This window comes from Pristiophorus japonicus, chromosome 8 (assembly GCF_044704955.1).
Source record: "Pristiophorus japonicus isolate sPriJap1 chromosome 8, sPriJap1.hap1, whole genome shotgun sequence".
NCBI lineage: Eukaryota > Metazoa > Chordata > Chondrichthyes > Pristiophoridae > Pristiophorus > Pristiophorus japonicus.
The window spans coordinates 164,808,883-164,829,220 of NC_091984.1; the positions used below are offsets into that span (position 1 = coordinate 164,808,883).

At 45.9% G+C, this 20,338-nt stretch overlaps 1 protein-coding gene across 4 annotated transcripts in view; it reads left to right on the top strand.

Moving 5' to 3' along the window:
* LOC139268795 (breakpoint cluster region protein) overlaps positions 1–20,338 on the top strand; it is a 905,198-nt gene that overhangs the window by 831,450 nt on the left and 53,410 nt on the right. For all 4 annotated transcript variants that reach the window (XM_070887498.1, XM_070887499.1, XM_070887500.1 and 1 more), the window contains one exon: positions 11,065–11,174. In XM_070887498.1, the coding sequence (XP_070743599.1) occupies positions 11,065–11,174 (110 nt within the window). The remainder of the gene's footprint in view (positions 1–11,064; positions 11,175–20,338) is intronic.

A 20,338-nucleotide genomic window follows, 5' to 3' on the forward strand; every position in this document is an offset into this window, starting at 1 on the left:
TCAAAGCCAGCGCCAAGCTCATGGTCTACAGAGTAGTGATTGTCGCCCTCCTATATGGATCAGAGATATGGACTATGTACAGCAGGCACCGCAAAAGACTGGAGATGTACCACCAACACTGCCTCCGCAAGGCCCTGCAAATCTATTGGCAGGATAGACGCATCGACGTAAGTGTTCTCACTCAGGCCAACATCTCCAGCATCGAAACATTGACCACGCTAGATCAGCTCCACCGAATGGGCCACATCGTCCGCATGCCTGACACGAGACTCCCAAAACAAGCGCTCTACTCGGAGCTCCGATACGGCAAGCGAGTCCCAGGTGGGCAGAGGAAACGCTTAAAGGACACCCTCAAAGCCTCCTTGAAAAAGTGCAACATCCCCACCGACACCTGGGAATCCCTGGTCCAAGACTACCCAAAGTAGAGGAAAAGCACCTGAGAACTCATTTTTATTGTGGAAGCAAGTCATCCTTGACTCCGAGGGACTGCCTATGATATATAAATTCAATTCTTTTTCTTTCTAAAATGGGCACCACAATGTATCCAGTGCATGACAGGACCATCATAGTAGCAGAATACAGGTCCAGACACACAATGGCTCAGACAGTAAACTCCCATCTTGGCTGTGCCATCAGGAATGAAAGGACATTGATTGAAGGAGATGAGACTGGAGAGAATTGCTTCAGCTCACTTTTATCATCTGCTGATTGGCCATTGCAGAGTGACATTAGAAGATGTCCAAGAGGTCAGCCCTGTCAAATTCCAACCTGGGAACATAGCATGGCAGGGGATGGGAGCAAGGGCAACTTAAAAATGTGAGAATATCAGTGAAAGTTGAGGAATAAAAGAATCATTCAATTGTCTTTGCCAGGAAAGCAAAAGAGATTTGACGTACTGTCAGTTTCTACTAATTGCCCTGTTTTGTATTGGGTCTACTTCATAATATTTACCATTCTTGGTCTCTTCATTGGTGTTCCTTATCTAAAAATATTGTCACTTTACTAATTGTATGTTGGTTTTACGTGTTTACAACATGAGATGTCAGTCACTTGTTCACTTTGCCCAGAGTGGTAAACATTAGACAATCCTCAGTGTGAGATTTTCAGTCATGAAAATACTATACCGAATGCATTACCTTGTGTCAAAACATAAAACATGGTTAAAATGGCAAGCTGCATTCATCGCAAAGCCATGTGGCCTTAATATATTCCTCTCCCCACTCTGTCTTTCTCTGTGCAACTATTCTTTTTCTTTGTTTCTCTTCTTCTGTCTCTCTCTCTCTCTCTCTCTCTCTCTCTCTCATTTATTTTTCCTATGTTTAACTTTTTCTCATCATAGCCTGGGTGGTTGTGAATTTGCTAGAGCATAGTGATCTAGATCTGGACTGTTCTGGCAGCAATGGTGATATTGAAGATCCTCTATTTATTTTTCTCAACAATTTTCTCTGCTCTTCGCCTGAAGGTGTTGGCTCCAATGTTCGCTGTAGGCTGCACTATGTTCTGCGTGGCCTGTTTCTTTCAAAGTGCGGTCCCTTTCAATTTCTACACCTGCATGGTATTTCCAATATAAAAGCTTGAGTGTCATGCGCGGGACCTTGCAGATTACTGCGCGCCCACACACGCGCGCAGCTTGGAGGGAACATCAGTTGGTTTCTTTCTGTAATTAACATATGACGATATTTACCACTTTCAAGGCCATCAGATTGACGGTTGCAGCTCTCCATTTCTGAGATTGGCTGGGGGATAGCTAATGTAACACCACTTTTTAAAAAAGGAGGGAGAGAGAAAACACGGATTTATAGACCAGTTAGCCTAACATCAGTTGTGGGGAAAATGTTGGAATCAATTATTAAAGATGAAAAAGCAGCGCATTTGGAAATCAGTGACAGGATCGGTCCAAGTCAGCATGGATTTATGAAAGGGAAATCATGCTTGACAAATCTTCGAGAATTTTTTCAGGATGTAACTAGTAGAGTGGACAGGGGAGAACCATTGGATGTGGTGTATTTGGACTTTCAAAAGGCTTTTAACAAGGTCCCACACAAAAGATTGGTGTGCAAAGTTAAAGCACATGGTATTGGGGGTAATGTATTGACGTGGATAGAGAACTGGTTGGCAGACAGGAAGCAGAGAGTCGGGATAAACGTGTTCTTTTCAGAATGGCAGGCAGTGACTAGTGGGGTGCCGCAGGGCTCAGTGCTGGGACCCCAGCTATTTACAATATACATCAATGATTTAGATGAAGGAATTGAGTGTAATATCTCCAAGTTTGCAGATGACACTAAGCTGGGTGGCGGTGTGAGCTGTGAGGAGGATGCTAAGAGACTGCAGGGTGACTTGGACAGGTTGGGTGAGTGGGCAAAATGCATGGCAGATGCAGTATAATGTGGATAAATGTGAAGTTATCCACTTTGGTAGCAAAAACACGAGGGCAGAATATTATCTGAATGGCGGCAGATTAGGAAAAGGGGAGGTGCAACGAGACCTCGGTGTCATGGTACATCAATCATTGAAAGTTGGCATGCAGGTACAGCAGGCGGTGAAGAAGGCAAATGGCATGTTGGCCTTCATAGCTAGGGATTTGGAGTATAGGAGCAGGGAGGTCTTACTGCAGTTGTACAGGGCCTTGGTGAGGTCTCACCTGGAATATTGTGTTCAGTTTTGGTCGTCTAATCTGAGGAAGGACGTTCTTGCTATTAAGGGAGTGCAGCTAAGGTTCACCAGACTGATTCCCGGGATGGCAGGACTGACATATGAGGAGAGACTGGATCGACTGGGCCTGTATTCATTGGAGTTCAGAAGAATGAGAGGGGATCTCATAGAAACATAATAAATACTGACTGGATTGGACAGGAAGAATGTTCCCGATGTTGGGGAAGTCCAGAACCAGGGGACACAGTCTAAGGATAAGGATAGAGAATGAAACAGTTAATTCAGAGACCATGGTCCAGAACTTAAAGAAGGGTAACTTTCAAGGTATGAGGCGTGAATTGGCTAGGATAGATTGGCGAATGATACTTAAGGGGTTGACTGTGGATGGGCAATGGCAGACATTTAGAGACTGCATGGATGAACTACAACAATTGTACATCCCTGTCTGCCGTAAAAATAAAAAAGGGAAGGTGGCTCAACCGTGGCTATCAAGGGAAACCAGGGATAGTATTAAAGCCAAGGAAGTGGCATACAAATTGGCCAGAAATAGCAGCGAACCCGGGGACTGGGAGAAATTTAGAACTCAGCAGAGGAGGACAAAGGGTTTGATTAGGGCAGGGAAAATGGAGTACGAGAGGAAGCTTGCAGGGAACATTAAGACGGACTGCAAAAGCTTCTATAGATATGTAAAGAGAAAACGGTTAGTAAAGACAAACGTAGGTCCCCTGCAGTCAGAATCAGGGGAAGTCATAACGGGGAACAAAGAAATGGCAGACCAATTGAACAAGTACTTTGGCTCGGTATTCACTAAGGAGGACACAAACAACCTTCCGGATATAAAAGGGGTCAGAGGGTCTAGTAAGGAGGAGGAACTGAGGGAAATCCTTATTAGTCGGGAAATTGTGTTGGGGAAATTGATAGGATTGAAGGCCGATAAATCCCCAGGGCCTGATGGACTGCATCCCAGAGTACTTAAGGAGGTGGCCTTGGAAATAGCGGATGCATTGGTGATCATTTTCCAACATTCCATTGACTCTGGATCAGTTCCTATGGAGTGGAGGGTAGCCAATGTAACCCCACTTTTTAAAAAAGGAGGGAGAGAGAAAACAGGGAATTATAGACCGGTCAGCCTGACATCGGTAGTGGGTAAAATGATGGAATCAATTATTAAGGATGTCATAGCAGCGCATTTGGAAAGAGGTGACATGATAGGTCCAAGTCAGCATGGATTTGTGAAAGGGAAATCATGCTTGACAAACCTTCTAGAATTTTTTGAGGATGTTTCCAGTAGAGTGGACAAGGGAGAACCAGTTGATGTGGTGTATTTGGACTTTCAGAAGGCTTTCGACAAAGTCCCACACAAGAGATTAATGTGCAAAGTTAAAGCACATGGGATTGGGGATAGGGTGCTGACGTAGATTGAGAACTGGTTGTCAGACAGGAAGCAAAGAGTAGGAGTAAATGGGTACTTTTCAGAATGGCAGGCAGTGACTAGTGGGGTACCGCAAGGTTCTGTGCTGGGGCCCCAGCTGTTTACACTGTACATTAATGATTTGGACGAGGGGATTAAATGTAGTATCTCCAAATTTGCGGATGACACTAAGTTGGGTGGCAGTGTGAGCTGCGAGGAGCATGCTATGAGGCTGCAGAGTGACTTGGTTAGGTTAGGTGAGAGGGCAAATGCATGGCAGATGAAGTATAATGTGGATAAATGTGAGGTTATCCACTTTGGTGCTAAAAACAGAGAGACAGACTATTATCTGAATGGTGACAGATTAGGAAAAGGGGAGGTGCAACGAGACCTGGATGTCATGGAACTCATTGAATGGCGGTGCAGGCTCGAAGGGCCGAATGGCCTACTCCTGCACCTATTTTCTATGTTTCTATGATAAGGGTTAAGCCATTTAGGACCGAGATGAGGAGAAACCTCTTCACTCAGAGAGTTGTTAACCTGTGGAATTCTCTACCGCAGAGAGTTGTTGAGGCCAGATCATTGGATATATTCAAGAGGGAGTTAGATATGGCCCTTACGGCTAAAGGGATCAAGGGGTATGGAGGGAAAGCAGGAAAGGGGTACTGAGGTGATGATCAGCCATGATCTTATTGAATGGTGGTGCAGGCTCGAAGGACCGAATGGCCTGCTCCTGCACCTATTTTCTATGTTTCCAAGTACCCACCCTGGAAGAAGCGAAAATGTTGCTCCAAATGGTGAGCAAAATGCACCAGAACCAACTTCAACTAGTCCTTTGGATGAAGTGTAACAACAGGCATCTCCTGACTAGTTGGGCAGACTGTGTCTGTCAGTAGGTAGATCAATTTAACTGACTTGCTGAATCCACAGATTTGCCAGACTGTGTCCACACTAATAGATTGATGTTATACAACAAGAACTTTTATTTATATAGCACTTTTAACGTAGTAAAACGTCCTAAGGCGCTTCACAGCAGTGTTATAAGACAAAACGAATACATTTGACACCGAGCCACGTAAGACGAAATTACAGCAGATGAGAGGTAGATTTTTAGGAGCATCTTAAAGGAGGAAAGAGAGGTAGAGGGAGTTCCAGACTTATGGCCCAGGCAGCTGAAGGCACGGCCACCGATGGTTAAGCAGTTATAATCAGGGATACTCAAGAGATCAGAATTTGATGGCTGAAAGTGGGCAGTGTCACTTGATATGAGCAAACTCAATGATCAGCAAATGGTGAATCAATTCCATTATCTATTCAGTGCAGCCTGGCAGGAGGGCAAATTCTATTTAATTGGCAATGAGCAATAATGACCTGCCCTTGGATCTTTAATTGTTCCATGTCTGGTGGGATCTCATCACTGTCATTTCCCAGCTAAGCCTTCACATCAGTCCTGCACAGTGGACACATACAACATCTCTCAGAGCTGACAACAGAGTTGTTTAACTCAATTGTGAATGCAACTTTAATTTTCTGGCTATGGACTTTTTTCAAAGTCTAGGAAGGTCCATACAGACCAGGGTGAGGTTGGGCAGAATGGCTGCCTGCATAATAAGATATATATAAATGCAAATCCCCCAAAATAACTCAGAATGAGGTGCTTTAAAACATTTCTGCATAATAAATAATTTCCAGGAATGCAAAAGAAAACACATTGCTGGCCTGTACTGGACAGGTTGTGAAAACACATTTCATGCAACGAGAAAAAATGGCAGCCGATGGCATCCAATGGCCACAGTGGTGACCATCTGTTCTTCCTGAGGCAGTTCACCTACAGGCAATAGAAATGCAACATCAAAGTAGCCTTTGTGAGCCACTCTACCAATCAGTCATTTCTTCTGCAATTGAGAATTCTGGGAACCAGTGCATCTGAAGTCAGAGTGTTTGATGTCAGTAAATCACCATTTCAAGCACTCACATTTTCACCTAGGTCTGAACATTTTTGCTGCACTACCGTTTTTAGGCTTAACTTTTAGTCTTTACATCTGGGTAAAGTCGGCATTGCACGACGATTCATGGTGCAACTTTAGTCCGATCCGATAGCGCTGCGAGAGAGGCCTTGGGAGGAGGGGAAGGGGAAATTGCAAAAAAACATTCACAAAACCCTTAGCTACTAAATCGCTGAAAAATAATTTAAAAATAAAAACTTTAACATACCTTTTTTGCAGGTCTTCATATTTACCACTGCACAGACAGGTTTGACCCTGTCGGTATTCTGGGCGCAGCGGAGAGTGCCGAAAGTACAACGGTAATGCAATTCGCGGCGTTGCATGTTGGCACTCATCTCCCCGGCGATACTTGAAAGCGCCGCCGTAAAAAGGTGCCTGAGGATCCTGCCGACCGGGTTTTCTCCGCGGAGCGTCAAATCGTGGCAAAAACCTGGTCGCAAACCTGCTGAAAATGCAGCCCAGATCCAAATGCAACTATTTATCCTGTAAATGAACACTGAATCTTGTTTCTAGATTGTGACGAGATGTTTTATTCATCTGATGCATACCAACATCTGAGGCATTCTGGATTCTTAATTAGAAATTATTATTTGCTTTTATATATTACCTTAACACAACACATCTCTCAGCAACTTTGTACACAATGAATTACAAAGTGTAATGTGGTCTATCAGTTTTGAACTTTGCAAATTAACTTCGCCTTGTCATATTCTATAATGGAGGGTCTGACATTAACAAAGGTAATTGAAGTTATTTGGTTTACCTAGCAGGTGGACAGGTAAATTCAGTGGTATTTTCAATCAGTTTTGCATTTCCTCCCCTTTCCTTTGTATACAGCTCCTTGTTTGCAGTTGACTTCTTGTATTCCCGCATATTTAGAACTTCCCCGGGGTAGGGTTGCCAACTCTGGTTGGATGCATTCCTGGAAGTTTCAGCACAGAAGCTCCCACCTCCAACTGCCCCGGCCCATCATTGGTCACCCAACACGTCCACACTTACAGCGCACCGCCATTGGTCATCCATCCTTACAACGCACCACCATTGGTCGTCCATCCTTACAGCGCACCACCATTGGTCATCCATCCTTACAACGCACCACCATTGGTCGTCCATCCTTACAGCGCACCACCATTGGTCGTCCATCCTTACAGCACACCACCATTGGTCGTCCATCCTTACAGCACACCACCATTGGTCGTCCATCCTTACAGCGCACCACCATTGGTCGTCCATCCTTACAACGCACCACCATTGGTCGTCCATCCTTACAGCGCACAACCATTGGTCATCCATCCTTACAACGCACCACCATTGGTCATCCATCCTTACAGCGCACCACCATTGGTCGTCCATCCTTACAGCACACCACCATTGGTCGTCCATCCTTACAGCGCACCACCATTGGTCGTCCATCCTTACAAAGCACCACCATTGGTCGTCCATCCTTACAGCGCACCACCATTGGTCGTCCATCCTTACAACGCACCACCATTGGTCATCCATCCTTACAACGCACCACCATTGGTCATCCATCCTTACAGCGCACCACCATTGGTCGTCCATCCTTACAATGCACCGCCTTCCGACACCAATTGGAAAGTGAATAGACTCTTCATACATAAGAACATAAGAATTAGGAACAGGAGTAGGCCATCTAGCCCCTCGAGCCTGCTCCGCCATTCAACAAGATCATGGCTGATCTGGCCGTGGACTCAGCTCCACTTACCCGTCCGCTCCTCGTAACCCTTAATTCCCTGATTGGTTAAAAATCTATCTATCTGTGACTTGAATATATTCAATGAGCTAGCCTCAACTGCTTCCTTGGGCAGAGAATTCCACAGATTCACAACCCTCTGGGAGAAGAAATTCCTTCTCAACTGGGTTTTAAATTGGCTCCCCCGTATTTTGAGGCTGTGCCCCCTAGTTCTAGTCTCCCCAACCAGTGGAAACAACCTCTCTGCCTCTATCTTGTCTATCCCTTTCATTATTTTAAATGTTTCTATAAGATCACCCCTCATCCTTCTGAACTCCAACGAGTAAAGACCCAGTCTACTCAATCTATCATCATAAAGTAACCCCCTCATCTCCAGAATCAGCCTAGTGAATCGTCTCTGTACCCCCTCCAAAGCTAGTATATCCTTCCTTAAGTAAGGTGACCAAAACTGCACGCAGTACTCCAGGTGCGGCCTCACCAATACCCTATACAGTTGCAGCAGGACCTCACTGCTTTTGTACTCCATCCCTCTCGCAATGAAGGCCAACATTCCATTCGCCTTCCTGATTACCTGCTGCACCTGCAAACTAACTTTTTGGGATTCATGCACAAGGACCCCCAGGTCCCTCTGCACCTCAGCATGTTGTAATTTCTCCCCATTCAAATAATATTCCCTTTTACTGTTTTTTTTTTCCCAAGGTGGATGACCTCACACTTTCCGACATTGTATTCCATCTGCCAAACCTTAGCCCATTCGCTTAACCTATCTAAATCTCTTTGCAGCCTCTCCGTGTCCTATAAACAACCCGCTTTCCCACTAATCTTTGTGTCATTTGCAAATTTTGTTACACTACACTCTGTCCCCTCTTCCAGGTCATCTATGTATATTGTAAACAGTTGTGGTCCCAGCACCAATCCCTGTGGCAAACCACTAACCACCGATTTCCAACCCGAAAAGGACCCATTTATCCCGACTCTCTGCTTTCTGTTCCCCAGCCATTTCTCTATCCATGCTAATACATTTCCTCTGACTCCGCGTACCTCTATCTTCTGCAGTAACCTTTTGTGTGGCACCTTATCGAATGCCTTTTGGAAATCTAAATTCACCACATCCATCGGTACACCTCGATCCACCATGCTCGTTATATCCTCAAAGAATTCCAGTAAATTAGTTAAACATGATTTCCCCTTCATGAATCCATGCTGCATCTGCTTGATTGCACTATTCCTATCTAGATGTCCGCTATTTCTTCCTTAATGATCGTTTCAAGCATTTTCCCCACTACAGATGTTAAACTAACCGGCCTATAGTTACCTGCCTTTTGTCTGCCCCCTTTTTTAAACAGAGGCGTTACATTAGCTGCTTTCCAATCCGCTGGTACCTCCCCAGAATCCAGAGAATTTTGGTAGATTATAACGAATGCATCTGCTATAACTTCCGCCATCTCTTTAATACCCTGGGATGCATTTCATCAGGACCAGGGGACTTGTCTACCTTGAGTCCCATTAGCCTGTCCAGCTCTATCCCCCTAGTGATAGTGATTGTCTCAAGGTCCTCCCTTCCCACATTCCTGTGACCAGCAATTTTTGGCATGGTTTTTGTGTCTTCCACTGTGAAGACCGAAGCAAAATAATTGTTTAAGGTCTCAGCCATTTCCACATTTCCCATTATTAAATCCCCCTTCTCATCTTCTAAGGGACCAACATTTACTTTAGTCACTCTTTTCCGTTTTATATATCTGTAAAAGCTTTTACTATCTGTTTTTATGTTTTGCGCAAGTTTACCTTCGTAATCTATCTTTCCTTTCTTTATTGCTTTTTTAGTCATTCTTTGCTGTTGTTTAAAATTTTCCCAATCTTTTAGTTTCCCACTAACCCAATTGGATGATTCTTGATCAGTCAAACAACCTTTATCCCCACCTCTAATATTTTTACAACTAATAAACAAAAGAGTTCACTTTGTTAATGACCCTATGATTTTTCTCCTGGGTTGCTTGCAGTAGTATCCTGGAGATTAATCTTTAATTCCTGGAAACTCCAGGACAATCCTGGAGGGCGGACAACCCTACTGGGTCAGTACACCACTTGGTTTGTTGCTGAGCCATACAGACTGCCAAATTGCCAGGTTTGAATAGAGAGCCAAATCTCTGGCCACTGCAATTATTGTTAATTTCAGCATTCAGGGACTGTATTGACTTGATAGTTGCAGAGTAATGCTCCTTCTATATACACACAGACAAATACTGTGTCTATGTCAATGTATCATTTCTATTTCCAACACCAGATATTAGCTTCTTTGTGATGGCCGGTTTCTGCCAAATTATAGGTACTTTGTAATAGAAACCTTCACCTATGGGGAACAGAATTTAAATATCTCAAACTGATTTCACTTCGGCCCCTGCAGCCAGCCAGCACTGTGAGAAACTTGCTTCCCCTTTCGTCCCCTCTGCTTGTCTGAATTTAAACCCAAGTTAGGAATAAGAAAGGACAGTGTCTAATCCCGTTGTGCTAACCAGCCACCAGATTGTTGACTCTGTTAAATCCAGAAGTCAGTCAGTTGTAGTAAACAGCTTAGATTGTTCAATGGACTTGCACATTCTTACATTTATTCTGCAATGTCATAAGAACATAAGAAATAGGAGCAGAATAAGCCATTTGACCGTTCGAGCCCACACCGCCATTTACTAATATCATGGCTGATCTGATCTTGGGCTCAGCTTCACTTCCCTGCCCGCTCCCCATAACCCTTCACTCCCTTACTGTTCAAAAATCTGTCTATCTCCACCTTAAATATATTCAATGTCCCAGCCTCCACAGCTCTCTGGGGCAGAGAATTCCACAGATTTACGACCCTCAGAGAAGTTGTTCGTCCTCATCTCAGTTCTAAATGGACGACCGCTTATTCCTAAACTATGCCCCCTAGTTCTAGATTTCCCCACGAGGGGAAACATCCTCTCTGCATCTACCTTGTCGAGTCCACTCAGTATTTTTTTCAATAAGATCACCTCTCATTCTTCTAAACTTCAATGAGTATAGGCCCAACCTGCTCAACCTTTCTAAATAAGTCAACCACCCCCCATCTCAGGAATCAACCGAATGAACCTTCTCTGAACTGCCTCCAATGCAAGTATATCCTTCCTTAAATAAGGAGACCAAAACTGTACACAATACTCCAGGTGTGGTCTTACCAATACCCTGTACAGTTGTCACTTTATCAGATATGTATGATAGTGATTATATTTAATTTGTACAAAGTCAGTGATTTTTTTTTTCTTTCCCAGCTTGAGGTGAAGTTGTCGATGAAATTCACCAGTCGTGAATTCAGCTTGAAACGAATGCCATCCCGAAAACAGACGGGGGTCTTTGGTGTAAAGATTGCAATAGTCACCAAGTGAGTAATCTTTCTCTCGTCCTCTGTCAATATTACTCCACTGTGCAAAATTAGAAAACTGGAGATCCCTGATGGATTAATGAATAAATGCACTCTAAGCCATACAGACTACAAGGTTGCATGTTCAATCCCCGCTCTGTGCTGTTAGCTGATTTCAGTAGGGGTACTACAATTGACCTCAGTGCCCCAGGTGAGTGAGAAGAAAATTCAACCAGGGTTCCCACTCCTGATCACCACGCTGGTAAGTGTTTATGTTTGGGCATCAGGTGAGAACTGGACAGAGAATGGCGGTGATGCCCTCTGTGGTTGAATAGCTTACTGTTTGGGCTCGCCTATGAATATGACCGTTTGGAAGAGGTTAGGAGAGAAAGGGAGGAATGTGGAGAGAGGAACAAGAGTTTCATCCAGCAGCAGCTGAAAAGCAGAGAACCTTAAGCTATCACCTCAGGTTTATGTGGTCAGAGGTTTCCGTCCATGCAAAGAGCAGGACTTACTCTAGGCCATGTAGGTCCAACATTTTAATGGAGCTGTAGTAACAGATTTCCTCCGTGATTACCGTTGCCACAAAGGGTTGTTAGTCTGGCAACAATAACTCCGCTCATGATTCACACACGAGTGGATTTATAACCAGCTTCATTACATTGACTAATAACAGTATTCTATTTTATATAACTGTTCTGCAGCGTTATATTGAATAATGAGATGTCATGCAAATAATACAACCTGGTTCCCAGACCTGGAGTGATCACTTTCGGCTCTCGGCTGTGGGCCTCCGACTGACCCTGAGAGCCCCATGAGAACAACGCACCCGTGTTTCCAAGGAGCGGAATGACTAGCTCCAGCCTTTCAACCTAAATATATCTCAGGAATGCTGGACAATCCTGTCCCTGTACAGCTCTCAGCATTGTTAGCTTTACATGGATATCCCATTTCAAGCACATTTCTGAAAATTGAGATGTCTGTAACCTATTTGGCTGCGGAAGGTGTTGATGAGCTCCAAAAATTGTTTTACTTCACTATAATTTCACTTAACCCAATCTACTCTTTCAGATACAGGTAACATGTTTAGCATAAAACAACGGAGTGACTTTTTGTCCTAACTTGCGCTTCTGCATGTGCGTCTGCTGACACATGCACAGAAGCAAGTTAGGACAAATAGTCTCCGACTCCACGCCCCCCGCCCCCAGCACAGTTTACACTAACCCTTTTCTGTGCATGCGTCGGAACCAGCCCCGAACACCACATTGCCTGCTCCCCGCTGGGCCCCGAGCTCCCTGCTGGGCCCCGAGCCCTGATAATTACAATGTAGTTAAAGGGTTTCGGTGATCCTTCAAACGTCAAAATGAAGTTTGTGGCTTATAGCCATTTATGTGAATCCTGAAATCAAATTATTGTTTTAAAATAGTTCTTTAGTATAGCATGATACAGCACAGAAGGAGGCCTTTCGGCCCATCATGCCTGTGACGGCTCTTTGGTAGAGCTATCCAATTAGTTCCACTCCCCATAGTCCTGTATTTTTTTCTCTTCAAATATTTATCTAATTCCCTTTTGAAAGTTATTATTGAATCTGCTTCCACCATCCTTTTAGGCAGTGCATTCTCGATCATAGAAACTCGCTGTGTAAAAAAAAAAATGCTTCCTCATTTTGCCTTTGGCCCTTTTGCCAGTCACCTTAAATCAGTGTCCTCTGGTTACCGACGCTTCTGCCCCGAGAAATAGTTTCTCCTTATTTGCTCTATCAAAACCATTCATGATTTTGAACATTTCTGTCAAATCTTCTCTTAACCTTCTCTGCTCTAAAGAGAACAACCCCAGCTTCTCCAGTCTCTCCACATAACTGAAGTCCCTCATCCCTGGTGCCATTCTAGTAAATCTCTCTGGACCCTCACATTGTCCTTGACATTTGTCCTAAAATGTGGTGCTCAGAATTGAACACAATACTCCAACTGAGGCCTAACCAGTGTTTTATAAAGGTTTATGATAACTTCCTTGCTTTGCTGTACACCCTGGCTGCCACATGATGCACCAGCTTGGCACCACCCCACACCAGCTCCATAAAGCATCCCTGCAATGCCCAGGCCATTCCTTTCCATTGCAGGAGGTACAGTTATGTCTCATCATTCACTACAACTCACCTAAGCCACTTCCAAAGGTGTTCAAAGATCTGTCCAAGAAGGCAAAGTGTTGAAAATAAAGATTTTGATGTTTGACAACACATTAGCAGAAACTTTACATCAGTATTGATGATAACACCCAAGTGCCCTTGTGTGTTAGTTGGTATGATTGGAAAAGGATGAGGGTGAGTTTGAGGGATGGCTAGTGAGATGGGGATGTGATAATGTAGCTAGAGAGAGAGGGACAGGTGAAGGTGCAAGGTAAGTTGGTGTGAGTAAGTATGTGCAGGAGTAGGGTAGGGAATGCAGAGTGATGGGGATGTGAGGAGTGGCACAGCAGGATGAGGTTGAGTGTGGTTTTGCAGTAACATTTCATGATCTACTGAGATAGTGGAAAGGTTTGCACCACTGCAGCCAGTTCCTCCTGACAGCATCCCTGCTTGTGCCCTCCAATGTGCAACCAGGCTGTGTTGGTGCCCTGGGGAGGTCTCTTCCACCCATGGGAAGGGAAGAGAACCTCCCTGTGTGCTGTGACTCCCTCCATAAACATCTGGAGGGATTGATGGGAGAGCCTGGGTGCAGCCGTTCACTAGATTGATTCCTGTGATGAGGGGATTGACTTATGAAGATAGGTTGAGTAGTTTGGGCCTATACTCATTGGAGTTCAGTAGAATGAGCGGTGACCTTATCAAAACATACGATAATGAGGGAGCTCGACGAGGTGGATGCAGAGAGAATATTTCCACTCATACGGGAATCTGAAACTAAGGGACATAGTCTCAGAATTAGGGGCCGCCCATTTAAAACTGAGATGAGGAGGAATTTCATCTATCAGAGGGTTGTAAATCTGTGGAGTTCTCTGCCCCAGAGTGCTGTGGAGGCGGGGTCATTGAATATATTTAAGGCGGAGATACAGATTTTTGAGCGATAAAGAGTTATGGGGAGCGGGCAGGGAAGTGGAGCTGAGTCCATGATCAGATCAGCCATGATCTTATTGAATGGCGGAGCAGGCTCGAGGGGCCAGGTGGCCTAATCCTGCTCCTTTTTCTATTTTTTTTGTTCTTGCCAGTGTCTGCAGCACCTCAATGCTTCAGAACACTGACAGCACAACTGTCAAAATGTATGTGGGCACGGTCCCTTTAAGGAAATTGGCTGATGACATCAGCAGACCTGTTTTCATTTAATTGGCCGGGAACCTCAAAGGGCAGGTGGAGGATTGGAGGACTGCTAATGTAGTACCCTTGTTTAAGAAGGGAGAAAGGGATAGGCTGAGTAATTACAGGGCTGTCAGCCTAACCTCCGTGGTGGAAAAAATATTGGAAAAAATCCTGAAAGACAGGATAAATCTACATTTGAAAAGGTAAGGATTAATTAGGGACAGTCAGCACGGATTTGTTAAGGGAAGATTGTGTTTGACTAACCTGATTGAATCGAGGAAGACTTGCTTCCACTCTTAACATGAGTTCTTAGGTGGCTGTACAGTCCAATTATGAGAACCACAGTCTCTGTCACAAGTGGGACAAATAGTCGTTGAGGGAAGGGTGGGTGGGACTGGTTTGCCACACGCCCTTTCCACTGCTTGCGCTTGATTTCTGCATGCTCTCAGTGTCGAGACTCAAGGAACTCAGCGCCCTCCCGGATGCACTTCCTCCATTTAGGGCGATCTTAGGGACTCCCAGGTGTCAATGGTAACCAGGAGGATCAACGAGGGTAGTGCGTACGATGTAGTATATATGGACTTTAGCAAGGCTTTTGATAAGGTCCCACATGGTAGACTGGTCATGAAGGTTAAAGCCCATGGGATCCAGGGCAAAGTGGCAAGTTGGATCCAAAATTGGCTTGGAGGTAGGAAGCAAAGGGTAATGATTGATGGATGTTTTTGTGACTGGAAGGATGTTTCCAGTGGGGTTCCGCAGGGCTCAGTACTGGGTCCCTTGCTTTTTGTAGTATATAATCAACGATTTAGATTTGAATATAGGGAGTATGATTAAGAAGTTTGCAGACGACACTAAAATTGGCTGTGTGGTTGATAATGAAGAGGAAAGTCATGGGCTGCAGGAGGATTATCAATCTACTGGTCAGGTGGGCAGAGCAGTGGCAAATGGAATTTAATTCAGAGACATGTGAGGTGATGCACTTTGGGAAGGCTAATAAGGAAAGGGTATACACATTAAGCGGTAGGTCACTTAGCAGTGTAGATGAACAAAGGGACCTTGGAGTGCTTGTCCACAGATCCCTGAAAGTAGCAGGCCAGATGGATAAGGTGGTTAAGAAGGCATACGGAATGCTTGCCTTTATTGGCCGAGGCATAGTATATAAGAGCAAAGTGGTTATGCTTAAATTATAATACTTTGCTTAGGCCACAACTGGAGTACTGCGTGCAGTTCTGGTCGCCGTATTATAGGAAGGACGTGATTGCACCAGAGAGGGTGCAGAGGAGATTTACTAGGATGCTGCCTGGAATGGAGAATCTTAGTTATGAGGACAGATTGGATAGGCTGGCTTTGTTCTCATTGGAACAGAGAAGGTTGAGAGGAGACCTCATTGAGGTGTACAAAATATTGAGGAGCCTGGACATAGTGGATATTAAGGGCCTATTTCCTTTGGTGGTAGGGGGGCATAGTTTTAAGGTGGCTGGTGGAAGGCTTAGAGGGGATTTAAGGAGGGGCTTCTTTACGCAGAGGGTTGTGGAGATCTGGAACTCGCTGCCTGGAATATTGGTGGATGCAGAAACCCTCCCCACTTTTAAGAGATGGTTGGATGGGCACTTAAAGTGCAGTAACCTGCAGGGTTATGGACCTCGAGCTGGTAATTGGGATTAGACTGGATGACCTTTTGTTGGATGGTGCAGATATAATGGTAAGTACTGCAGGGAATAGAATACGACCAGAGTGGTGATTTGGACTAGTTTCGATCGCCCTGATGGGTCGGAGAGGAATTTTCCCAGATTTTTTTCTCCCTAAATTGGCCGGGGTTTTTATCTGGTTTGTGCCTCTCCCAGGAGATCACATGGCTGCAGTTTGGGTGGAGTGTAGAATGTTTCAGTTTAACGGGTGTCGCAGTTGTGTGAGGCGGACTGGTTGGGCTGGGTGCTCTTTGCCTTTCTGTCATTGTTCATAGGTTTATATGTAACCTTCAGGGCTGCTGACCGAGGGCCGTGCGGCTCTGTCAGTCGGTGCGGACATGATGGGCCGAAATGGCCTCCTCCTGCGCTGTAAATTTCTGTGTTTCTAACAAGCCCAATCTAGGGAAAGTCATGCGGGAAGCTGACATGGGTCACAACCCACCTCTCTCCCTCCTCGGTAAGAAAAATCAAGCCCTTTTAATGGAAGTGGGTGAGTGGAGCCCACATACACTGCTCCACGAAAATTGCGTCTAATCATGCATGAGTACTAAACCTGGTTTAACACCTCCAGGCAAGCACAAATTATGTTAATCAACAATTAGGACCAAAATTGCATTCCAAAACCAGACTTTTTTTTTAAAAAAAGGTGTGTCTTCTTAGTACAGCACCCATTTAGTGCCCGTTTTCACCCTGTCACCAAAATATCCCCCAGGTATTTAAAAGCAAGTGACGGCCCGGATTCTTAAATGTAGGATCAGGAGGAACATTCATGCTCCTCTCGGCACCACATTCAGTTTACTATAGGTTTAAAACTTACCTTGTAGGCGTTGACCTCCTCAAACCCAAAGCAGTGAGGACCTCGAACAGCATTAGGCCCCTTATTTACACATGTAATGTGTGTAATGACTGTTTCATGTGTGGAGGCTGCATGATATTTTTGTCCTTTCCTAATATGGCGGGTGGCGCACAACTTGCTGAACATATGCTTGCGGTTCCTGTCCTCCATATTGCGTCCTTAGTAGGGCCTTTAGCGCCCAAAATATGGTTGCTGCATGGCCGCATTTCTAAGCCGATATGTTGTACATTCATTTCCTTTGATCAAACAGTTTGGTTGTATTGAGTTGAGTTTTGTTCCCTGACAATTACTCTGCAGTTCAGCCCTTGAGCTTACCCACAGTAGGTCCACAGAGCTCGACACTCAAAATATAGCTCACAGCAATTTCAATTTTTCAGTTTGGACCAACGCTACAATTCTAGCCTGAATGGAGAGTCAGAAGCTGACCGGCCTCTGCAGTGAAGAGCAGTGAGATTTTGTTCAGTGTCAGTTCAGCCCTCGACAATGATTATAAAACTCAAACTGCTTTGCACCACTGCTGAACCTGTAATGTGATTACAGCTTAAAGGTCTGGATTTTCGGTTGCCTGACGCCTCAGTTAGCGGCCAGCGGGGGCGTTAATGGGAGCGTAGGAGGTTACCAACCGCGAGCACAGCTTTTTGCACCCCGACCGAAAATTCATTGGAGGCTCACTGGGGGATTAAAGCAGTTGTACCCGGCTGCTGACGATCAGTGCGATCCTGACGTCAGTCCTCGTGCAATGCCCACGCTTGGGCCCTGGTTGGTAAATTAGGTGCGATCGCCAAGAGCAACGTCTGGTAAACAATCGGTACAGGCTTGCAGAGTCACTAACTGGTGGCTGCATAAAGGGATGAGGAAGTGCTTCCCTCGAAGGTCACAGTCAGTGCAACGTTTACACACAGCACGGTGGTGAGCCTTCGAGTTTGCAGCAGACAGACAGACATAACAGTTGAGCTTAAGAGAAACTTATTTGTAAAACTTTAATGGGGGCATTACTAGTTCGCCAGCGTCGCATTTTACATGCTCCAGCAAGACGTGGTGAAGAGAGAAGGGCTGTTGGCCATGTCGGCGGCCGAAGGAGGACAGCCCCTAGATGTCGGGGCAGGAGGCCTTACCCCCCACGGCTTTTCCACCAGCAACGCTCCTATCTGGACCTCTTCAAGGAGCAGTGTGTCAGAAGGCTGTGCTTCTGAAAGGTGGTCGGTACAGAGATATGCCATCGGCACCAGGGCTGCGCTGCCTGTCGCAGTGAAGGTCACGGTGGCATTCACCTTCTATACCTTCCAGGCTGTATCAGGGGATTGTTGTGAAGTGCCTTGGCACGTTTTACTATGTTAAAGATGCTATATAAATAAAAGTTATTCTTATTATTATATGCAGTGTCTGACAATTTGCAGCATCCACAAGTCACACAGGCTCTCGATACCCGTAGCATGGACTTCATTCATTTCTCGACCAGGGATAAACAGGATGAGTGCGCATGTGGATTTGCCAGGACAGCGGGCTTCCCGAGGGTGCAAAGAGCAATTGACTGCATGTACATGGCCTTGTGAGCACCATTCTAGAATGCAGAGGTATTCAGAAACAGAAACCACTCCCTGAATGTGCAGCTGGTGTGCGACCACACGCAGTACATCCTCGCAGTCAATGCTCGCTATCCTGGAAGCACACATGATGCCTTTATTGTGCGGGAGAGCACGGTGCCTCGACTGTTTCAGCCCCCACGACGAGGCCGAGGCTGGTTGCTCGGGGATAAGTGATATGGCCTGGCCACCTGGCTAATGAACCCCCCCTCCACAACCCTACCACAGAGCCAGAGGAACGCTACAATGAGAGCCATGCCGCCACCCACAACTATAGGGGTGCTGAAGCAGTGATTCTGTGCCACGACTGCTCCGGAGGCAGCCTTCAACACTCCCCTCAACAGATCTCACTATTCATTGTGGTGTGCTGCATGCTGCACAACTTGGCCATCATGAGGGCCCAGGCCTTGCCAGTGGGGATTGCAGGCCCACCTCAGGAGGAAGGGGAGGTGGAGGAGCGGACGCCCCGACTGTCCAGCAAGGTGACAAGGACCAGCAGCAGCCATGGAGGAGGCAGCCTGCCAATGTTGGTAGCGGCAGGGCAATTCGGCAGTGGCTCATAAGGGAACACTTGGCTTAAATGGAGGGAGCTGAAGGATGCAGCTAATAATGACCGCACATTGTGCCACGATAAAGCCACATATCCATAAAAACTCAAGTCATAAACCACCAGTGGCTGAAGGAAACGCTCAAACTTACATTTTAATTGCAACACATCCCTCCAACAACCCCAAAAATCCCACCCCCTTAAATGAAACAAAATGGAGCACCCGCCCATTCAAATTATACAACATCAGATCTTGGCCATTTTCATTAAAACCCCACCCCCTCAAATAAAACAAAATGAATAACCTGTCCACCATGATGTAAATCAGACACTTATAATCAGTGTGTTTTCCCATGGCATTTCCCACCCCTCTGCCTCACTCCACTCCCTCGCCTACTGCTCCCCGCTTGAGGGCTGCTGTGTGTCTGAGGAATGCAGGTCAGATGGACAAGGAGGAGGCCCTGGATCAGCTGTGGGCATGGAGGGACTGACTGCATCGCCTCACGATGGGCGGCAGCAGTGTGGGATGGTTGGGGTGCAGGGCGTGTTGGGTGCAAAGGTGGGCTGGCAGTGGTGGGAATCAGAATGCTGTCATCGTGAGGAAGGACAGCACCTTCCATTTCCAGCGGCACGCTGGCACCACTCCGGCGCAGTGCCAGATCATCAGGAGCAATATGTGCCCCCACAGATTGCTAACCTGCTGCAGCAGCATCTGTTCCTCATCTGACTGGGGGAGACCGAGAGGATAGCGCCAGACACAGCTTGCATGGCAGCATTCTGAGACTGAATAAACGCAGGGAGTGCCTGAGAATGAGGCACTGCAGCCTGAGAGAGAGAGAGACACTGCAGCCTGAGAGAGAGGGAGACACTGCAGCCTGAGAGAGAGAGAGAGAGAGACACTGCAGCCTGAGAGAGAGGGAGACACTGCAGCCTGAGAGAGAGAGAGAGAGAGACACTGCAGCCTGAGAGAGAGAGAGAGAGACACTGCAGCCTGAGAGAGAGAGAGAGAGAGAGAGAGACACTGCAGCCTGAGAGAGAGAGAGAGAGACACTGCAGCCTGAGAGAGAGAGAGACACTGCAGCCTGAGAGAGAGAGAGAGAGAGAGACTGCAGCCTGAGAGAGAGAGAGAGAGAGAGACACTGCAGCCTGAGAGAGAGAGAGAGAGAGAGAGAGACTGCAGCCTGAGAGAGAGAGAGAGAGAGACTGCAGCCTGAGAGAG